Source organism: Lipophrys pholis (genome assembly GCF_963383615.2).
Source record: "Lipophrys pholis genome assembly, chromosome: 1".
Classification (NCBI taxonomy): Eukaryota; Metazoa; Chordata; class Actinopteri; order Blenniiformes; family Blenniidae; genus Lipophrys; species Lipophrys pholis.
The window spans coordinates 2,114,946-2,136,656 of NC_137635.1; the positions used below are offsets into that span (position 1 = coordinate 2,114,946).

The window sequence follows — 21,711 nt, forward strand, 5'->3', positions numbered from 1 at the left end:
AGTTTTATTCATGGACATTACTGGCCTCAGTTACTTTCAAATGTTGTTTTTTTTAAATGCTATTTTAATAATGTCATTAACAGCCAATAATGTCACAGTTTAGAGTATTACTTCATTTGTATTAAACTATATTATGATATTGAATGTTACGGCATGTTAAGATCTCTTTACATTGATTTAGCACACACACACACACACACACACACACACACACACACACACACACACACACACACACACACACACACACACACACACACACACACACACACACACACACACACACACACACACACACACACACACACACACACACACACACACACACACTTTCATTACACTGTGGAACTTATAACCTATGGATAAAAGTAGGAAAATCTCAGTTATTATTTATTTACTGTAACAAATCTAATTAGAAAACCTGATTATTTTCCTCATTGAAATATTAATAAACGTGCATTTGTGGGATTAACAGCATCATAGTTGCACCAACAGCTCAGCAAGAATATCAATATGCACGTGTTTGTGTGACTCTGTGTAACGGATCTTTCCTTTTCATGTGCGAGCTGCCTTCCTGACCATCCCACAACAATGGACAGAAAATAAAGAATATAACTAGTTTGCATCAACGCTCAAAAAGCTTTAATGTCAAAAACTAAACGTGTGTGCATTAGGCCAAAGTCTTAGATCAATGTGTAACTGTAAAATGAACAGAACCAATCACGCAGCTCGTGGTGGAAAACTTGCCCGCTTTGTTTTGGCTGCAGAAAGGAACGTGACGACCTTTCGTCATGTCGGGGTACAAGGTTTCATGAAGTGAATAATTAATGCAGCAGCTAAGTGGTTTGGACACACGGCTATGTAGGTCATGTAAACACACCGTCGCACCTCCACCGTAATGCTAACGGTTTCATTAAGTCTGTGCGGGAATAATAACGAGGTCGAACTAAAACGGGCCAAGTGTTCTTATGTAATCACTCACATTTTTTGCAGCCGCACTTCTTTATCCTCTTGGGATCGGTGATGTCGTCGTGGCAGGCCTTACAGTAAAACAGAGCCCTGTGGATAAAGGACAAGAGGGGACATTAATTTGTCTATACATTTTATATATGCGCAGTTTAAGTTAGCTTCAGATCACATCATCGAGAGAGAGAAACGTATCCCAGGTAGTGGTCGATCCGTCATATGAGGTGGAACAAGAGTCATGAAACTGCAGCGTTTCTTTAAAGACCAAGTGAAGCTTTGATTTATCATGAGAAGCTGCAGTAGGTCCCAGGTTTATTAAGTCACATCAGCAAATTTTTTTTCCTACATTTTATAACTCACTGACAGTTTGATTTATCCTCAGATCTCAATAATTACCTCTTTACTTCCTTGGCATCACTGGCGATGAAGAAGCCCAAGGTCCCTTCCTCCATTTTCACGTGGTTTCCAGGGTTTATCAGGGTGCTGCGAGGAGCCGCAGAGCAAAGATGTCACGGCGCAAAATTATGTCACAGAATCTGCGCCGCTCGTGATCACTGGCGGCGGCCACAAGCTGCCAGGACTAGTTTCTCAACTCATTTGGCAAGACCGCCTCTGTTTATCGAATGAAGTTGATGAAAGCAGATCGCAGAGACACTTCAAAAGGCGGCACGTGAGCAGTAATAGTCCCAAAAAGAAATAATAAAAACAAAACTGCAAAACCAAAGCTTAAAGAAGCCAACTGCCACCTCATTATATTTGTGAGGACGTTATCAGAGCGCTCTGTGAAGTCTGTAAATAAACCCAGTTTAACACAATTCTGTGTTTGTAGTCAAACGGCGACGTGACCCCAGGTTGCTCCGTCGCTGAAATTAAATAGTGACAGAAAACGCAGCGCGTTAAAGTTTTTGCATTCATGAATTTGAATGGGTCCCACTCACCTGCTCTCCCTTTGATCAGACTTGTACTCTATGGCGATCAGCAGCAGCTTCAGCTTCACGTAGCAGAGCCTGCGGTACAGAATCACACTGTCATTTCACCTCAGGCCTGCAAAACATTTGTGGTTTTCAGGAAAACTCCTGAGCTCACGTTGTCACTTTTTCAGACTTTGAGGCCTCATTTATATTTCTATCTTCAATGTGACGGCTTATTTTCTTTAATTAATTCCACTTTTATTTGTATTTTGTTGTTAAATTACCTGCTATTGTTAGTAGTTGTGTGTGTGTGTGGACACGCGTCTACATATCATACATATATTTAAAAAAATATTAATTATATATCATTATATATTTGACAATGACCTTTTTCTTGTATAATTGCTGCTGCTTTATTATTAAAGCACATAAAACATATACACACGTAAATAACATTATAATTTTATTATTATTGCCCTCGAGTGTCGTTAAATGTGCCTTTTTTTTTCATATGTGTGTATTTCAAAGCTGTTTAACAGTAAAAAAAACAAAACTATTCTGTATCCATACATTTAAATATGTATACATTGAATTATTTGTGTTTACAAAACTAAAAGAAAAGCAGAGAAAATTCAGGGTTCTTACTCGCAAATGACAGGAAAGGACAAACCCACGAAGGCACTGGACAGATACTCCGTGTACATCTCATTGGAGACGCCTTCCAGGTAATACTTCTGCCATGTGTCTTCCTCAATCTGCAACGAGGACACATGCTCGTACCTCCACAAAATACACACAAAAAAAGAAGTAACGCCAACTCAATTGACTCGTTTCAACTTCATCCCCTCTCACTCACCAGATGCCGCATGCAGGCCACATCTGGGAATAACCACCACCCTCCAGTCAAGACTGTTTATTAAGGCCAACTTTACTTCAAAACCCTGATCCAGCGAGCACAGATGGGGGACTCTTGGTGGCTACCTTGATGAAGGACCTCATGGAGAAGAGGTTGGCCAACATGGTGGAGAGGCCCTGAGCCAGGCAGCTCTGAGCGATGAAGCCCAGTTTCAGCTCTGCCAGGCAAATGGCGTCGTCCCCCTCCTTCCAGTTCCAGCTGGGGATGTTCAGCAGGTGGGCCTGAGGGGGAGAAACACGGGGTTTAACCACTTATGTTAGTTTATGACAACTCGATGATGAAGATCAGTACAGAAGAAGCAAACATTAAGAGTCTGACTCTTAAGACGATCGTATTTGAAGAACACAGACCTTGTTGTGGTACTGCAACATCTGGGTGATGATTCGGATCTTTGGATGGTAGTTCTTGATGGATATCACCCTGAGGCGGGACAGACAAGGACAAAACAAGGGACATTCGCAACTTTTCTATTCACTCACCCTTAAAAGCATATTTTAAAGTTTTCTGAACTTTTACATTGAAAAAAGTTTTATTCTCACAATAACTTTCATATTCCTCAAAGAGAAAACTATATGAACTGGCAGACAAACTCAATACAGGCAAAGTACTTCAATGAAATCTTCTATTTTGGCCAGCGACTGGAACACTCTCTTTGATTATCTGTTTTTGTTGACGAAATAACTGAGAGCAAAAATAGAGTTTAGCGTACGAACATGATGAGAAACTGTAATTATAAAGAACATTTGTGGTGAATTAGCCCTTTCTATATTAAAACGTTGATGACCCCTGAGATATCTTGTTCATGCTGGGGGACGATTAAAAATCAATCTTTACTGATGAAGCACCTTTCAGACATGAAATCGCAAATACACAGTATAATGCCCACAGACAAGAGATCCTGCAGTACCTCATGATGTTCGAAGCATCTTCAGCATCGGGATCCGCACAGTATTTGTTGGCTAAGATCAGGCAGGCGTCAGCTGATTCGATCTGAGAAGGAACACACAGGTAACACACTCAGGTTAGTTCTTCAAAATAAACCCCGAGTTTAAAACAGCCGCAGTTTCATTTCTAAATTACCTTGACTCTGGCCAGGTCGTGCGGGTTCAGGACGGACCCTTGGTAAAACTCTACCTGGGTGAAGTGGCGTTTGAACAAGGCTTCCAGCTCAAGATTAGGGGAAATACTGAGAGTCACATTAAAAAAAAAAAAAAATATATATATATATATCTTACACATGTTTCTCAAAAAAGATCTTTCAGAGAAATCTTCTGAATCACAAAGCACTTACTTATGAAGAAAAACAATTTCTACATTGACATCATCCCTGTCCTTGTGTAGGAAGTCTTTTAAGAAGTTGGACACACTCTCCAGTGTGATGTGACCACAGACCACGATGTGCCTGGGAAAACGAGGTGCAGAGCGATAATGAAGCCAAGAGTCAGCGACCACACACACACACATACAACACACAACAACAACAACAACAACACACACACAGACACACACACACACACACAGGTGTTTGAGCTTCGTCTTTGTGCTGGAATCAGAAGGTAAACGAGACATGAGGAGGAGTGAGATGGACTCTGGGGGGGAAGGTCAGCGAAGGAGAAGATCAGAGTGGATTTAAGTATCAGATTATAAAGGACTGAATTATTTAGATGGAGATTATGGAAACAAACTGTTTATTTCCCACAGATTACAACCTTTTACAAAAAGATTTGGTCTAGATTGATAGATTTATTATTTTTATCAGATCTTTTTTTTTTTAAATTTTTTTTTTTATGTCATTTCAGGCGTTTACTTGGGTGAACATTTTTATTTGAAGTGCTGCGGTGTCACGAGCCACCGCTGGAAGTCTCACTGTCCCGCAACATAGAGACTTTCCCTCCACTTCCCGAAGTCGTTCGTAAGAGAAAAACAATGAGGCAGAAACAAAGGACAGTTGGAAAAGAGAAGAAGAGTGACACACTAACAACCACATCAGAGATAAACATGCTGATATTTTTCTATTGATTTTAATGTTTAATGATGAAAATTGCAGCCTGCCGATGAAATGTTTGTTCTATTACATCGCATCACTTCGTAAACTGTTAATGCTGTAAGTAATGAAGCAGAATTCCGAATTAGATGTAACAAATCAACTGAAATGGTGACATTTCAGATTTATATAGCAATTGTAAAATACATAAAAAAAAAAAGGAGGGGCAAAAAGTTGGTTTAAAAAAAGTTTCTTAAACCAAATTTTTTCTTCACAACGAAGAAAACTAGGAGTCCCAGAAGAAGTGAAAGCACTGCTACTACGAGCGGTAATTTATTTAAGGCACTGGCAGAATGCCCCTGCATTTAGAAACAGCTGTACGGAGGTGCCTACAACAAAGGAATATTTTGACACTTTGGGAAATGTGCTTATCTGTTTCTAATGCTGAGATTTAGAACAACAAAATCAAGGCTACTTGTGATGAGCTTCGTTCTGTCTGATTTCAGTTGAATGGCGTTTGACAGCTGTATTGATGCTTCATTCTGACATGTTAGTCGACTAGTAGTGTGGATTTAACTGCATTTATTATTAAAAAAAAGGAGCAGTGTCCTCGCTGGCATCTTTAGCGTTGCATTAAAAGTATGAAATGTTGGACGAGCTGCTCTACTCACTATTTTGTACCACGATGAATGTGGATGCAAAGCTTCGCTCGCCCACCAACTTCCCATATGAACTTTATTAGTGATTTCAGACCGAATCAAATTAAATCAAATCAAATGAAACTGCCTGACCTCTCCAAGACTCCTCAACCAGAGCGTACAGGTGGATTTATATGTCACACAGCGGGGTGACAGTGCAATCCTAACTCTCAGCAAGAAAGCTCGTCCGAGCGTTTCCCACTCTGTCAAAGTTTTCCTCTAAACTCAAGGTTTTCTGTCGTCCTGAGGGTGTGTAGGTCGGACTGAAGATTAAGGCCAAGAGTGTTCGAAAAGCAAAGCATGGAAACTAAAAAAAAACTAAAACAAAAACAGCAAAGTTTTTCAAGCGCAGAAAAACTGGAAAGTAAAAGAAAAAAAAAAAAAAAAAAGCATTATGATGCAAACAATGGCACACAGGACTAAATGAATGAGTTTCATTCTGAGCTGAAAATAAAGAGAAGTAGGAGAATATGTTTGTATTGGCTTTAATATTTAACAAAATGTATTCAATTAAGCTTAGCTTGTGCACCTATTAGTGCATTAAACACAAAGAGCTGCAGGTACTTTAATAGTAAAAGTAGCATTATAGTGTTTATTAGACCTAAAATTACCTCTTTTTTTTTTTTTTTTAAGTTTTATTGTACTTTAGTCAGCTTCAGATTGGAGGTTTGGAAGGGAGAGGATGGGTGAAGAAAATAAAATGAAAAACAATCACAGACACAACTTTGTCACATATGTGTACTGACAGTTAGCAGACGAAATACAAATAATACACGACAAAACATCCAGGATTTTCTCACAAGACAAACTGTGGCTGGTGTCATTGTGGAGGGAAGAGATTGCTATTAGTTATTTAAAAGGCTGTTATAATTATTTTTTAAAATAATGAATAGACCAACTCTATTTGTACAAAAATAATAAGAATGATAATAATAATAAGAAAAATAACAATATATACATAGCAAATCTCTAACTATTGTTGCAAACTACTTAAAATTGGATTACGAACAATAGGACAGCACGATTGGTGATGACAGTAGATTAAAATAAATAACTGAGCCATACATTTATTTTTATGTAAATGGAACATTAAGTGTTTTCAAAAGCTTTAACCAAATAAAAATGACTTCAGTGACCCAACACAATTTATAGAAAACTTATATTATACAATTTACTTTCTGTATGTATTTATTTAAAACACAGTAGCTTGATTTCTAATGATTTAATAGACATAATGGTGAATATTTAAGGATTTTTTTTCCTGCGCATTTGGAGTAGTAGAGGGATAATTAAAGTTTGATGCCTTTCAATCTATGGAATTATCTTTTTGATAAAGATGTTCTTCTTTCTTAGTTGACATTTTACTAGTTCAGCTACTTCTCGCACTATCATCAAGTACCACCAAGTACCACCAAATATCATCCAGTTACTTGTGGCTACATTGAGTACAGTAAACATGACAAAGCCTACATTAGACTAAAAAACATGATAATTTCAGTCAGATTTCCTCACAAAACATGTTTTTTTTTAACCTTTTCAAGAGGAAAAAGGAATCGCCAACAGTATAATACATGAGAAAATCCTGCATGTACTACATTTAAACACAAAATAACATCTATGAACCTGCAATGAAAAATATCCATCTTAACAAGCAATTTTTTTTGTCTATTTTTGAGCCCCCAGACTCTTATTTTTAAAAGACTTGGGTAGAAAAATCCCCCAAAAGACATTGAGGACTCAGTAACAGACAAAAAAAAAAAAAAACAACAACACATGTTGAGATGGAGATTTCTTTGCAGAGTGTAAAAGCAGACAAGCAGCAATGACAGCTTGTACACATATAAAAAGCAGCAGCAATACTGTACATCAAACACATTAATCATGGCCAAGTTCTTCAGTCACAGTGTGACTTCAGTGTTAATTGAGATCATTACATCTCAGAATCACAGTTTCTCGACGCCCGTTCGGAATGTCACCTCTTTACGAGAGGCACACTTGAGTCACACAAAACCACACCAGTACAAGTTTGCTGTTTTTCTTTCTTTTTATTTATTCTTTATTTGTTTGACTTACTTTCTGCCTCTGGTCGAGTTATAACTCCCTCCATATTTCTTCCGATTAAGGATGAGAGCAGCAATTTCTGGCACGTAGCGAGCAAACATGGCCTACATGCGTGGAAAAGAAAAAGAAAAGTGCATGCAGAGAAGGTTCTACTGCGGCGGAGGCAGTAGAGCCTCCGTGAATACTTACTTTCTCCCATTAACCGCACTATAGGAACCACCATATTTCTTGCGGTTTCCTATTAACTCTATGATTTCAGGGACGTAGCTTGCAAACATGGCCTAAGGAGAAGATAGGAGACAGAAGAAGAGACTAAAAAAAAAAGACAAGCAAAGAAGAGCAGGTCCTCTAATTTCAGCTTTAAAGAAATCCGCAAAGTCTTAGAGAGGGAAGCGACTGCGTGTGCGGACGGGTTTTTTTTTTTAGTTTTACGTGTTAACAGGAAGCCCGAGAGAGGAAATCGGAGACGTGCCGTCCTGCTCAAACTTGAGAGAACGTAACCGGACGCTTGACCACGGTTACATTGCAAGTGTTGAGAGGATAAAGAATGGAAATGGGGAAGGGGAAAAAAAAAAAAAAAAAGGAAATAGAAAGGCTATAATATTTACAGATACTGGAGGAATAAAGGAGAAAAGTGACAGCTGATGATGTCAATCTGCGGCAGAAAAATCAGAATCATCACGATCAAGAGGAAGCCTTCTGTGCCATGTTTTGTCCAACAAACACACGTCGGGTTGATTTGAATACCACAGCTCAATGGATGGCAGACACTCACGAAACTAAACCTTTTTATTTTTTACTGTTTTACAATATTTGTCCGATATCTGAAGACGTTTGCTCTCATTTCACTAAATCTTATCAGATAACTTACAACCATGTCATCACCCATTAAATCTAACGCAGATAGAATGATGCATTCTAAGTCCATATTAACCACAATGTTTTACCCATACTGATCTTTATGAAGCAAGTAAACTACATACAGATTACAAAACTGTTCAATTAGTTTGCGTATTTCACAGAAAACTATAGTAAAAGACCAGTAAAACTACACACTTTATACTACTTTAAATTAAGAAAAAGGTTGGAAAACACAATGCCAGACTCAAAAACATCCCACTTTAATCAAACGCATTGTTATAAAAAACTATTTAATATTGCTGCGATTTAAAATTAGATTCCTTAAAGTCTGCAAAGGTTCCCACTTCCCCAACAGGCTTTCCAGTTTCCCAGTTTGAGAGCCTTTCAACTTATTTCTCCAGCTTCTCAGCTACTCGTCAATGACAAAAGCTAATTTAACCAATTTCATAGTTTAGATTAACAGTCGACGTCAGACAGTATAAGGAGTCCAGTTAATTCTTAAACAACAATATTGCACAATTTGTATGAAATAAGGTGTTTGAATTGAAATAATGACATAGCATGCATCGATCAAGTTGGCATGACATATTTCTAAAACTGTTGATTCCCTATTTATTTATTTATTTATTTGGACCATCAGCTATTTCAACCATGTCTGTTTTTACAATTCTAACCTTGCATTCTATACGATCAACTCAATAGAATGTATTATATACATATTAAATACATTAATCATAAATATATATTAGGAAAAAAAAACACTTTGTAGCCTAGTTAAATCTATTTTGGCTGCTTTTAATTTCACTTAACCTAAAAGTCAGAATATATTTTTACACGTTTTAGCCCTTTTTGTGCTCGTGGATATTAGTGCGAAAGATTATTAAGAGTGTGATGCGGCTACACCCATGATGCCGGGTTATATAAATCATCCTCGCCTCACTGTGTTTGTTGGAAGGAGGAGGGGTGGGGGTGGGGGTGGGGTCACCTGAAACCAATGTACTTATACATTTAATCACGGATGCAAAAATTCTCAGATACTTTACACTTCCAAAGGCAGTTAAAATGCACTAAAACAGGTCTTAATATTATATTATAATAGCTGAATAAAAGTCATACATCGTGTGACACCACGGCATAAACAACAACTGAGTGGAATCCCGGCGTTTGCCAACACCAGGCTGGAGGTGACATGAGATGGAGGATTTTTAAAGCAGGAGTAAGAAGTGAGAGGTTTTTTTTACCAAACCACCGAGGATGAAGAAGACCATAAACAGGCGGCCCAGGGTGGTTTTTGCATAAACATCGCCATAGCCAACAGTGGACATTGTAACCATGAGCAAGTAGACACATTCCCAGTAGGAAAGTGCCTGGGAATTTTGGAAATTTTCCCAAGGATCCCCCGAGTTTTCCACCTGGAACAGAAGTGGAGACGTGAAGCCAGGTACTGACAAGTTGGGTTGTTTTTTTTAAATGCAACACAAGAAACATGCAAGAATTTGACAAACCACCACACCTTCGCCTCAGGCTGAACGGCTGCCGCCGACTTACCAAGTGAATGAAGCCTGCTGCGGTTAGCCATGTGCTTATGAAGATTGAACACAGGTTGACCAGCTTAATGGAGTTGCTAGTTCAAGAAAAGGTCACATATTAGCTCTGAGTGATTATTGACTTGGCATTACACAAGTAGCTCGAACTGGAAGCAGCCGAACGAGTCAGTCCAAGCTTGAACATGCACTAAAGACCAATATCTTATTGTGACTACGCACGATTCAGCAAAACGCTGCGTACGTCTTCTTCTTGAAACGTTTTCAGTCTATGTCTTTGTTTTATTTTGTTGTTACTAATATGTTATTACTTGTTTTTAACATGTAATGTAACGTGACCTTGGGTGTATGAAAGGCGCTAACAAATAAAATGTATTATAATATTTTATTGTTTATTATTGAATGTGTATGAGATTGTAGTGCATACTTTGTTTGTACTGATGCGATGTTAAAGTGAAATTTAGCTTAATTGATGCCATTTAAATTCATCTTTTCAATAAATTTAGACCAAATTTCTATTCAAAATCCACTAAATGTACCAGACATGGCTGTAAATGTAAATAAAGCCACAAAGGTCAGCTTCATCGTGCTTTTAGGATTTATAGCTGCGAGGTTAATACAGTATATATCTTCTAACTGTGCGGTTCCTCCGTGACCTCTGTCCACTTCTTCTATGTCCTGTTCGGGCTTTGCCGCCATCTGAGCGGAGATTATGCTTAAACATTTTTTTCTGCTCTATAAGCTCTTTCCTGACATCTGTGCGAAATGCTTCAGTGCTGAGCAGTTTCATTCAAAGACGGCACGACACAGCGCAAGATAATGAGGCCAGCATGCAGAGCACAGCACGAGACACACACGGTGTTAGAACTTCATTTGGAAATTGAAAAATCAAATCAAAGTTACATCCATGCTTGTTGCAAAAAAAAAAAAAAAAAAAAAAAAAAAAGCTATCGTGCAAAATGAACATAGAAAACATCACAAAGCACAAACAGAGAAACAAGCTGGAGACGGGACGTTAATACACTTACCTTGTCTTTAGTATATTCAAAAATTGCAAGATTTCTGAGAACTGAATCAACCTTAAGGCCCTTAAAAACCTCAAACCTGTGAAAAGAAAACCATTAAAAAAGAATTACTACAGATTACTACAGAGACGTCACAGACATCTGATGGCAGTTTCTCCAACGATACCTTTTATACTTTCATCCATGTTTATCAGTTTCAGCGGATTCATTTTCACAAAAATAGTAGATTCCAACCCCGCAAACACTCATTTATAAGAAACAAAACAAAAATTAAATTGTGGAAAAACTCGCACTTAAACTCAGCGTTCCCAGATATTTCCTCCGCTCTACCTGATACACTCCTGATTCCTGCCGGGGGAAACTGAGCGTGAATGAAATGAAAACCTGGATTAAAGTGAAGACAGGTGGACGCCGTCACTGCAAATTGACTGAGTAAACACACGTGACGTCAAATCTGAAAGTTCTGGGTATGTATGAAAGAGGTGGGGGGGGGGGGGTAACCTGTTCAAGGACGACACAACACCAACAAATCAACAGCCACAACCCGGGACTGCTTAGCTGTATCATACATGTGAGATTGCAATCTTCTTTTTATGTATTTCATTTAAGCCGAAAGAGCTTCAGTAATCCACCGCAAAATCACATCTAATCAAATCAAACATGAATTCCTGTTTGAAACAACTAAACTAAAAAAAAATCTCCCAGAATCTAAAAGCCAAATGAGTCATAGTTTAAAAAAAAAACTGCAAACAATTGAAAGCGACCTCAGCCAAGTGAGTAATCAAGTAAAAATCCATCTCCACGCGCACTAATGGGGCCAAATTTCCCTGCTGGAGTGGATTTGAACAAGTTCGAAAAAATAAAATAAACAATCTTTCAAAAAATGAAGCGTGGTCTGCCTCGCCAAGACTCATTCTTGTTCCCATTTCAAGGGCGATGAGGAGCACAATACACATCAAATCCTGAACCTGCTCCGGCTGAAACCCAGACCGAAAGAGTGCTGGACAGGCCAAGCGCGCGGCTTTAGAGGAGATTCCCCTCGTTTTCCCCACGGCCAGTCGGTCTTACCCCAGTAGGAGATTACATGGAAGCATGCACCGAAGCTGTAGCAGAAGCTGTCCTGGTCCTCCTTGTCGGCGACCTGGCCGTGGCCCATCCTGACCCTGTAGCCCTTCTGGAAGAGCTCCCCGGTGGATTTCTTGCGTCTCCTTGTATTGGAAACAGTCTGAGAGTGCGCGCCGCCATCGGCGCCCCTGTACACTAACATCTTAGTGGGAATCATGTCTAGAAAGTTTCAAGTACCCCCCCCTCCTCCCGCAAAAATAAAAAATCTTTACTGTGGTGCGTCGGTCTGCATCACACAGAAGCAAAAACAGGAAAAAGAAACACAAAAACAGCGGCTTCCATGATACTCGCACCCAACAGGCTGGCTTCAAGCACGTCGCCTTTTAAAAGAAGCATTTAGACGTGAATTACCTCGGACCTTTATAGTATCCTCGCGGCCATCGGGTCCATCCAGCGAGCTTAAAGCAAACCCTCTCCCCATCAGGATATTAGAGTTTAAGCTCCTTTAGGATTCATCCAGGGAAAGGAAGAGGCCAGACCCCAGAGTCTGTCCATCAGCTGGCTCCACAATGTAACCTACATCTCGTCCCTGTGACACCGCGGCTGCTGCTCACCAAGCGATTTTCATCCTCTAATCTTGGACAAGAACGGCGTGCGATTCTGTCTCACATCCGCAACAGGGAGCGAGTCATGTGAACAGCCGGCGCAGCCGTGTATGTCAGAATGAGACGCTTTTGGCAATCGTCGTGTTTTTCTATGGATTTAAGCGATTTCACAATAATCCCTAAATGAATCACAGCTGATGTAATAACTCTTATTGTAGCCGATGTTTGAAATAAATGCACAGCGGGAAAAATAAACCTACTGATTGAAAACACTGTTAAAGCTCCTTCAGACTCACTGAGTTACAAATGAGACACTTGTGAGTGAAAGAAAAAAAAAAATACAAATACTGAATTTAATGAGAAATATTACAGATTTCTAAATCGAAATAATCTTCGCATATTATCAACTATTAAAGTTGAACTCGGATCAAAGTAACACTGGGGAAGAAAGCACTTCGATGGCATTTAATAGTATGATTAGTAACCAAAAAAACCTATGTCCACATATCCTGTTAAAAATGTACGTTTTTGAATGACAACAAAAAACTAATGTGTATTAAAAAAAAAACTGAATTCTAAACAAAGATATTCAGTTTTTAAAAATGTATCAGCAGGGTGAAAGATGCCTTTCACTACTATCATAGTGTGTTCTGTTTATGAGGTATAACTTGAGTCGGTGAGCTCTGAACATCCCTTTTTCTTTGCGTTTTAGCTGCAGATCATCTTCTTCTTCTTCTTCTTCTTCTGCTTCTTCTTCTTCTTCTGAGTTTAACGGCAGTTTGCATCTATAAAGTTGCATACAGTAACTGCCATCTGCTGGTTCTATCTATCTACATTGTTTCCCACAACTCTTTTCGTCCCTGATGACTGTTTCTCTTCTTCTTCTTCTTCACTTGGGCATCCTAAAGTTGCACTACCACCATCTGCTGGTTCCAGCTAGTCGTTACCATTCGCACAGCTCAAAAAAAGAAAGAAAGAAAGAACCATCTAACTATCTCAATGCCATTAGCCATTTCCATGTCCTCCTTCACTCCATGAATCTTCTCAGAGGTCTTCCTCTGTTCTTTCTGCAAATGCCCAAACTGACCAAATACTGCACCAGTCCCACTTGAGAGAGCTGAAGCTGTTCTGAGCTATCAGGCATCGAGATGTTGGCAGCAGATCCTTTAATCCCTGGAAGTTAACAACGTGGAGCCTCCACGATGCAAAGTGCATCAATGAAGCTCTGACCTCCCGTGACCCCGGTCACTGCTTTTAATCTCTTACAACGACGTTGATAGCCGCTGACCATTGCAGGACAAAATGATCGCTTTGCTGCCAGATGCTGTAAGTATCCCACCCACTTACAAGTAGCATCGTAAAGGGATAATCTGCTGGATTTACTGACGTGTGGGTTAAAACTAGTTTTGAGAAACTCAACAAAGACATCCTGTGTCTCACTTTCTTTATCAACATCATACAGCTGAATGTTAAAACTACATCGTTTTGCAAGTGAAACCAAAAAACAATCAAACTGGTAACCTCTGGGGGCCCTGACCATCATTCTGTCAATGATTATCCATTTTAAGATCCTTCAACAAAGTGAATTTTAAACTAATTGCCTTATTATTTGTTCCTGAACATCATCTCGGTAGGGGAAAGCCGCAACACGCGGCTTCCATCAAAACACCAATATCTTATTTGGAAGAGTAATGCTGCAGCTGATTTATTCTCACTGTCAGAGACAAATGTGTTGTTTGTATTCACGCTTGCGGGAGGTCAGACTTTCAGCTTGCAGATGCAGAAACCGACGACAAACACTGCAATTAGCCCCGGCAGGTTGTTCCTGCGTCAGACGTCTGGAGGCGTATTCGAAGCAACATCCGAACGCGTGTGCCGTGCTCACTCCTGCGGGTCGGCTGTGCGTGAATGAGCCTGTCGGCGTGAGGGAGAATATTAGTGCGCAGCTTGAGAGTGTCTGCGTGTTGAAATCGCCGGGCAGCGGGACAGGCAGACTGGCGGCCTGGCCGATCGCCCGCCCGCCGGAACGTTGGACTTTCTGATCGGGGCGGAGAGTTTGACAGCTGCGAGCTGGGCTGGTTACGACCTCATCACCTGTTTGACCTCCGTTTCACAAAACACACAATCAGCCCCTAATCCGTCGCCACCAATCACTCACCAAACCGCGCTGAGACAGATTAAGCTCTCATTGGGGGGGGGGGGGGGGGGATTTTCATCTTCGGTGTGCCGTTTCAATATCCACACTCTTTTCTTCAGACGGAAAACGTGGCTGCAGGGAGTCAGTCTGTTCTCACAGTGCCACAAAATACAAATCTAATGGAGTCATGTTCGACCAACAAACAGCGGGATGCTCACAACTTAGGCCACGAGAAATGCAGCCAAAACAATCACCGCCATCATAATTCAACAAGTTAATCAACCACTTCGATGTTACAAGTATTAAAAAAATAATCCAAGTACATCCTCAGAAGCCTTCTGTTGTTTGTGTCAATGACAAGAAAATAATATCATAAGCTGCTGGATTCCTATAATAAGCTGTGATTAATAACTCTTTAATGAAAATCCCAAACATATACTGATATCTTACAAATAATCATCTGTTTTTGTCCCATTATTTTCATCATTACTTGGAGGTTTTAAGGTTTAACTGGACACAACAGGAGACGTTTTTAAACGTCATTAAGCACCATGGGGAACCTATTTAAACAAAATATGTTCTGATGAAGCACACCACGTTATTATAGTTTTTATTTTATTTTTTTAAACATTAAAGTGATGTTTGTGTGAGGCTCTAATTTCTATCTTCTATCAACTTATAATTACTTTCTTCACTTGTTCCACTTTTCCTAAGTGAAATGAAATGCGACTCCAGCATTTAATTTCCTGTGTCATGCCCTTCATATTCAAGAAACAGTAATAAAACAGCAAAGAGGTGAATTATCTCTTGTATCTTTATGCAACAAATGGATAACTGGATACCAAATGTGAAAACAAAAAGACAGAACGCACCACATTTAGAAAACGATCAAATACATGTATCTTGATAGTTTCATGAATAAATGGCCAAAATGAAACCAAAACAACCCAGACCAATCAACTAACAAAGGCACAGTAGAGATGCCAACGAATATAAAATGCTAACAATGGACCCGTTTGTCCACTAGATGGCAGCAGCAACCAGCACTACTCCAGCTTCAGTTACACGTCAGCTGAGAAACATATAAAAACTACATATGCACATTATGCAACTGCACCTATCAGTCCCCATCAGACTGTCTCAGAGGATCAACAGGAGAAGATGTTCATGTTTACAGAGCGTCAGCTCGGATACGTGATCAGTTTGCTCCAGAGCAGAGTGGAAAAAGGAGGAAAAAATTAATAAAAATAGCTCTGATAGGAAACTAAAACAACCTTATTAATCCTCTAATTCCTCACAGGCCTCTTCGAGTGATGAGCTTCACACATTTAGTAGATTGACTTCTATTTTGACCCACAACAAAGCCTATTACCTGTTTTAATCCATTCATGTACTTTTTAATCACTGCACAATTTCAAAGGCGCGGTATTGCAGGTTTCTCTGCTGTGGTGAAGGACGGGTGAAAGGCGACTCACACCCGATGACCTCCACACACGGAAAAAACAACGTGGACTCAATCACCCCAGTGAGATGTGCAATATTTGATACTGTTGTCGAGAAATCCAGCATTAGTTCGACAAATAAAGCTCATAAAGTTTTATGAGTAATCATGCAAGTCACTTTTCATGCTGACTTTTTTTTTTTTTTTTTTTTTTAAACGCACTATTTCCACATGCAAGTCATGCAGCATCACAACGTCACTTCAGGACAAAAGTATCAAACTTATTTGGCAAAGATAGTCGGTGTTCCCTCTTTTTTGTTTGCAGATATAGTGAAGGGCCGTGTGTGTGTGTGTGTGTGTGTGTGTGTGTGTGTGTGTGTGTGTGTGTGTGTGTGTGTGTGTGTGTGTGTGTGTGTGTGTGTGTGTGTGTGTGTGTGTGTGCGTGTGTGTGTGTGTGCGTGTGTGTGTGTGCCACCTTACCAAGCCAGCTCCTGTTCAGATACACCGACACGAACACCGGGGGCACCGTGAAGAAGTCCACCACCGAGTTCACCTCCAACCAGAACCACAGCTTGTCGTTGGCAGCGATGAACTGTGGAAACAAAGATACTTATAAAATTCAAACAGGGACGAACACAAAACCTTTAACTGGTCACGTAATGGTAATAACATGAGTTTGGCTTACACGGAGGCCAAAGTACAGCAAGAAGAAGACGTTGAACGCCATGTCGATCTGCAGCGTGAAGTCTTTGTAGAAGTTCTGACACGACTCGATCGGACTATTGAAGACAAACAAAGAAAAAAAATACAATTTTCATGACAATGGGGATGGTACAGTCATGGAAGTGTCAAAAGTTGTGAAATCTTTCTCTTTACAAATGTAATTTATCCAAAATTAAACCCAAAAGATGCATTTTTTCTTTTCCTGGAATGCATTTCTTTACCATTTCCAATAAAGAAGAAGCATTAAGTGTTCCAAACAGTGCAACACTTGGTTTTTTTTTTTCCCACAAAGGATTTTTCTGTTGAGAAAGAGCATGCATGTATGGTAACACAAGCAATAACCTGTTCATATTCCTCATTAACCCTTAAATAACTGCAAAGCAATCTGCTGGAGGAATCCTTTAAAATCCACTTTGTTTTTCTCCAACATCTCGTTGACATAAATATTCCGTGGATGGAAGTGCAGCACCAGAGCAGTAGTTTAAGGGTTAAACTCGCATGCAGGGTTCATGTCTGCTTTCATAAATTCAGGCAGCCATAGCAAATGCTAGCAATGCAGTGAAGGCTCACCCTCAAAACGCTTGTATCTGGCACGAGAAATTCAAATAAAGAGAAATAATTAACCACGTAAAAAGTAAACGTGAGAGGTTAGAATGAAGTGTTAGTGTCCACGACCTGGAAGTTGAAGGCATATCTGACTGTTCACACTTGAAATGAAAACTGCACATTCAGAAATGAACACAAACGTTAATTGGAGTTATTTCACAGCGGCAATGTGGAAGAGTTAGAATAAGAATGAAATAAAAAAAATAAAAAAAACAAGCTGATTTCTCTATTCGAGAGGAAATAATGATTAGTTGTGTTAAAATGAAAGTTAGCACTGTTACACTATGAATGTATACCATTTTTTAATTGTTAAAATAAGTGTTTTGGGTTTGAGAAGATGCAGATTTGACTATTGATTTGATATTTGATATTATTAATGATCCTTTCACCAATGAAAACCTTGTGAGGAGTCTCACTTCCTCTCGATATTCAAGTTTGATCGTCTTCCATCCCAGGACCTCACTAAACCTTCCAGTCGGTAGTAGCGACGGGAGGAAGTGTACAAAGGGCAGGGATTTCATCAATGTCGTACAATTCCAATATATTCACTGTGAATTTAGTTATCGAACAAAATGATACCTGAAGACTAAAATTCAGATCAGGCCTCGCACAAGTGACTCGACATGCTTTCGTTTACCTAAAACAATCTGTCTTCCACAATCGATGGTCACAAATAATAAAAGGAAAAATCTCTTGAAGGATAAATAGAAATGCTCCGGATAACTATTCTCTTTCATAAAATTCCGGATTTAACCTATTTCTTACTGTTTTGACCAATAATAATTGGTGTGGGAATTTCTGCGATAACGTGGCCGTCATTCCACAAAAGGCGGTATTTCCTGAACGTGTGGCTGTAATCAGTTTATTTGCTGAACCCTGATGGCATCTGTTCCATCTGCGACACGAGTGCTGCTCGCCTCTGACAAGCGTGATTGGCTGAACGCTCGGCCGCCGCGGATCATATCTACACGACTGCCGGATGTCACAGCCCGGACGATTGTAACTCCCCCGCGTAGTAATCCTGCATTGCCCACCTGGCCACTCTGAGTACAGCAACATAAGGACTCTCGTGGATTATAAAGCGAAAACCAGATATTTTCATAAGTTCGCAAAACCCTACTGAGATATATAAAGTGGACAGAAGAGCACTTACGGGTTGAAATCCCCAGGCAGGTTTTGGGCCACATGTTTGACACCCCTGACATCAGGACACAAATCATATAGTTTGAATTTAAGATAAGAAATTACCTACATTTGTCCACAACCTCCTTTGTGCTTCTTTTCTTGGGGAATAAATTCACAAAACAACTGTCGGAAGTAATTTTATTTATTTTTTTCCTTGCCCTTGTCCTGTTCGGCAGCTTGGGCCAACAATATGATGTGATCTAGAACCTTCGGAGTCAGAACAGTTTTTGGTCTTGCAACAGGGAGAGACCTGGAGTCTCCTCCTGCTGCCTTCTCCGTCAGAAGTTGGCATGGCTGCCGTACACGGCCGGGGGGGAACGCTCAAAGAGAGAGAGAAGAGAAGAGAGAGAAGAAAGTTGAGGGGGGAGGGGGGAAGGGGGAGGGGGGAGAGGGAAGGGGATAACATACAATATCCTTGTTGTGCTACATATATTATTTGCAGTTATCACACTGATCCAAATACTTTCCAACTGTTTTTGGATTAAACCAGCCTGAGCAGCTCTATCTAGACAGTAAGATGATTTCTTAGATTAACCAGCCTGAGCAGCTCTATCTAGACAGTAAAATGATTTCTTAGATTAACCAGCCTGAGCAGCCCTATCCTGGCAGTCAGATGATTTCTTAGATTAACTGTCGGAAGTAATATATGAGGCTTCATTTACTTCACGAGTCGCTTCAGACGAGTCACATGATGCCAAACAGCATTAAAGGACATGTCGTTGTGACAGTAAGAGGTCCCTCTCTTAGTTTTATTTATTTATTTTAATGCGTTCACGTGTCCTCTACCTGCAGGGCCCCTGATCCTCAAATTCATAAGCTTCACTAATGCATCATTCAACAGCTGCGGACTCCCTCCGCGTGCAGTTTAATACCACTCAGATTAAACCGAATTGCTTTTGTTATGTAAAAAAAAAAAAAAAAAAGAAAAAAGAAAAGGAAAAATCGTCCTGGCGGAGTTCATAAAGTGACATTAAAGTCCTCGCAGGATTATTGTGAACCGATCTGATGCGAAGCAGCGGTACGCCAAGGATCTTGTGGTTTTATGATGCAGGGGGCGTCGCTGTGATGAAGACTATCTGTCCTCATCTGCCTCACACACTCCATGCAGCGTCTGATCGAGATTTGTGTTAAGTCCACATCAGTATATGTTACAGCAGCTGCGGTGTATTACTCTGAATACTCAAGCGTAAATTGAAGTACAACACACTGAATCGAACTTGTATTATATTTTTCTGCAGTAAAAAAAGCTTTTTTTTTTTTTTTTTTTTACATTTATTCGTTTTGCTTAAGGGTCCTTGCATTTAGGCTGTTTGTCTTTTATACCCGATGTAAAAGGATTAATGGAAAGGATTACACTTGAGTTCTTCCTAAAAGATTATGTGGCGAAAAAGGTGCTAAATAAATACAATACAGTGAGATTATACCGGGTTAGAATCCGGGTTGGGCCTGGCGTCTCCTCTATGAGGAGTTTGCATGTTCTCCCTGTACGGCAGGTTTTCTTGTTCAGACTCAAAACCTTCATTTCTGACTCAAAGGTGCCCGTAGTTGTCAAATACAGCAACTTTGCGTGTCTTTATGTTACATGTCTTCATACATTTCTTGCTAAGTCCGACAGCACATATAACAGATTTAAAAAAAAAAAAGAAGCTATTTGGACGTGTTTATTTCAAAATGGTCGTGATGTGAACGAGTCCTTCTTCCCTCCATCTCCAGGAATAGCCACCAACGTGCCGGATAGTTCTGCCCTGATTCACAGCGGTAATGACACATCAGCCCAGTAAATCCCCGCCGTGGCAGCGTGACAGGCCACACAGCAGAGGCAGACCTGCAGTGCTAAATAATTGAGTTCCAGTAGGCCTGGTTTGGACTAAGCCTGTTATGGATCAGAGACCCTCCTTGGTGGGACTGGTCCTTCTCCGCCCTTCAGTCTGAGGATTCTCCGATCGGACAGGACAGCTCGCTTGTAGAAGAGGGTCCAGCTTCAACACGGGACATCATGGAAGCGCCAACCTCTACTTAGTGAATATATTTGTTTATTTTCCATCTTTGCAGGTCAATTTCTTTCTATATTTCTTTGTAAAATTGGAATTTATTTTTTAGTTATATGCTTCATAATTAAAGTATTCAGTTTTCCTTTGAATCACTTTACTAATGCATCAGATGTCTCTTCCCGTGGAACATTAAGGCCACATGAATATGAACTAATTCCCTTAAAGATCTGCTTAACCATTTCATTGAGAAAATTCCAGGTCGGTATTTAGCACGGAAAAGGTTTCGAACCTCATTCAGTCCAAATGAGACGTGTGTGTCACTCAACTGGGGCATGTGGTTCAAAGAAAAACCTTTATTAATGTTTTATATTTTGCACATTAAATCTGTTTGCGGATCAAACTGTGTTCACAGTTGTTTTCTTAATTGTTATATACGCTCGCTGAACCGTGTTCTCACGCAGACAGGAGATGACTGACGGCTCGTGATGATGAAATGTAGTCCCAAATTGACGACCGGAACAAAGCCATGAGAAGAAAACTTAAAGTGAATATTCACAGCTCTAAATGCTGCTCCTTCCTTAGATAGTACAGGTTTAAATTAAAAGTTATAGTGAATTTCTAATGGAAGCGACATGAGCAGACCTGACATTCACAGCCTGTAGCTCCGACTGGAAACGGTCAAGAATAAAGAACCTCATGGCCGAAGTATATTCATCTAAAATTGCATTCAATACTACTGTTTTGCTTTTGTTTTAAAATTTGCAGCTTTACATTTTCAGTATATGCACTTCCATATTACAGGCGTACAGATTATTGTGTATGAAGATTACAATTTAGAGAAGTACCTTCTAATTCAAATATATTTGATGCATTGAATACAAAATTGTCCATTGATATTATTTGTTTGCGCATCAATTTTTAACCACTGAGCTCTTCAGAAAAAGATATTGTTGCACCAATTAGTCTTTGTGTTAGTTAGCGTTGTATTTGTA

At 39.8% G+C, this 21,711-nt stretch overlaps 1 protein-coding gene across 3 annotated transcripts in view; it reads right to left on the reverse strand.

Moving 5' to 3' along the window:
- LOC308116372 (calcium-activated potassium channel subunit alpha-1a-like) overlaps positions 1-21,711 on the reverse strand; it is a gene marked incomplete at its 3' end in the record, with an annotated part of 89,583 nt that overhangs the window by 27,012 nt on the left and 40,860 nt on the right. The window contains exons 4-18 of one of the 3 annotated variants that reach the window (XM_080474534.1): positions 16,900-16,993; positions 16,695-16,806; positions 10,970-11,045; positions 9,946-10,021; positions 9,639-9,809; positions 7,549-7,640; positions 4,085-4,195; positions 3,874-3,979; positions 3,701-3,783; positions 3,144-3,213; positions 2,859-3,014; positions 2,523-2,632; positions 1,905-1,973; positions 1,363-1,449; positions 983-1,059 (exon numbers count right to left, since the gene is read on the reverse strand). In XM_080474534.1, coding sequence (XP_080330660.1) covers positions 983-1,059; positions 1,363-1,449; positions 1,905-1,973; positions 2,523-2,632; positions 2,859-3,014; positions 3,144-3,213; positions 3,701-3,783; positions 3,874-3,979; positions 4,085-4,195; positions 7,549-7,640; positions 9,639-9,809; positions 9,946-10,021; positions 10,970-11,045; positions 16,695-16,806; positions 16,900-16,993 — 1,490 coding nt within the window. Of the gene's footprint in view, positions 1-982; positions 1,060-1,362; positions 1,450-1,904; positions 1,974-2,522; positions 2,633-2,858; positions 3,015-3,143; positions 3,214-3,700; positions 3,784-3,873; positions 3,980-4,084; positions 4,196-7,548; positions 7,641-7,725; positions 7,818-9,638; positions 9,810-9,945; positions 10,022-10,969; positions 11,046-12,034; positions 12,669-16,694; positions 16,807-16,899; positions 16,994-21,711 lie in introns of those variants that run through there. The other 2 variants (XM_080474536.1, XM_080474535.1) reach the window with 2 other exon arrangements.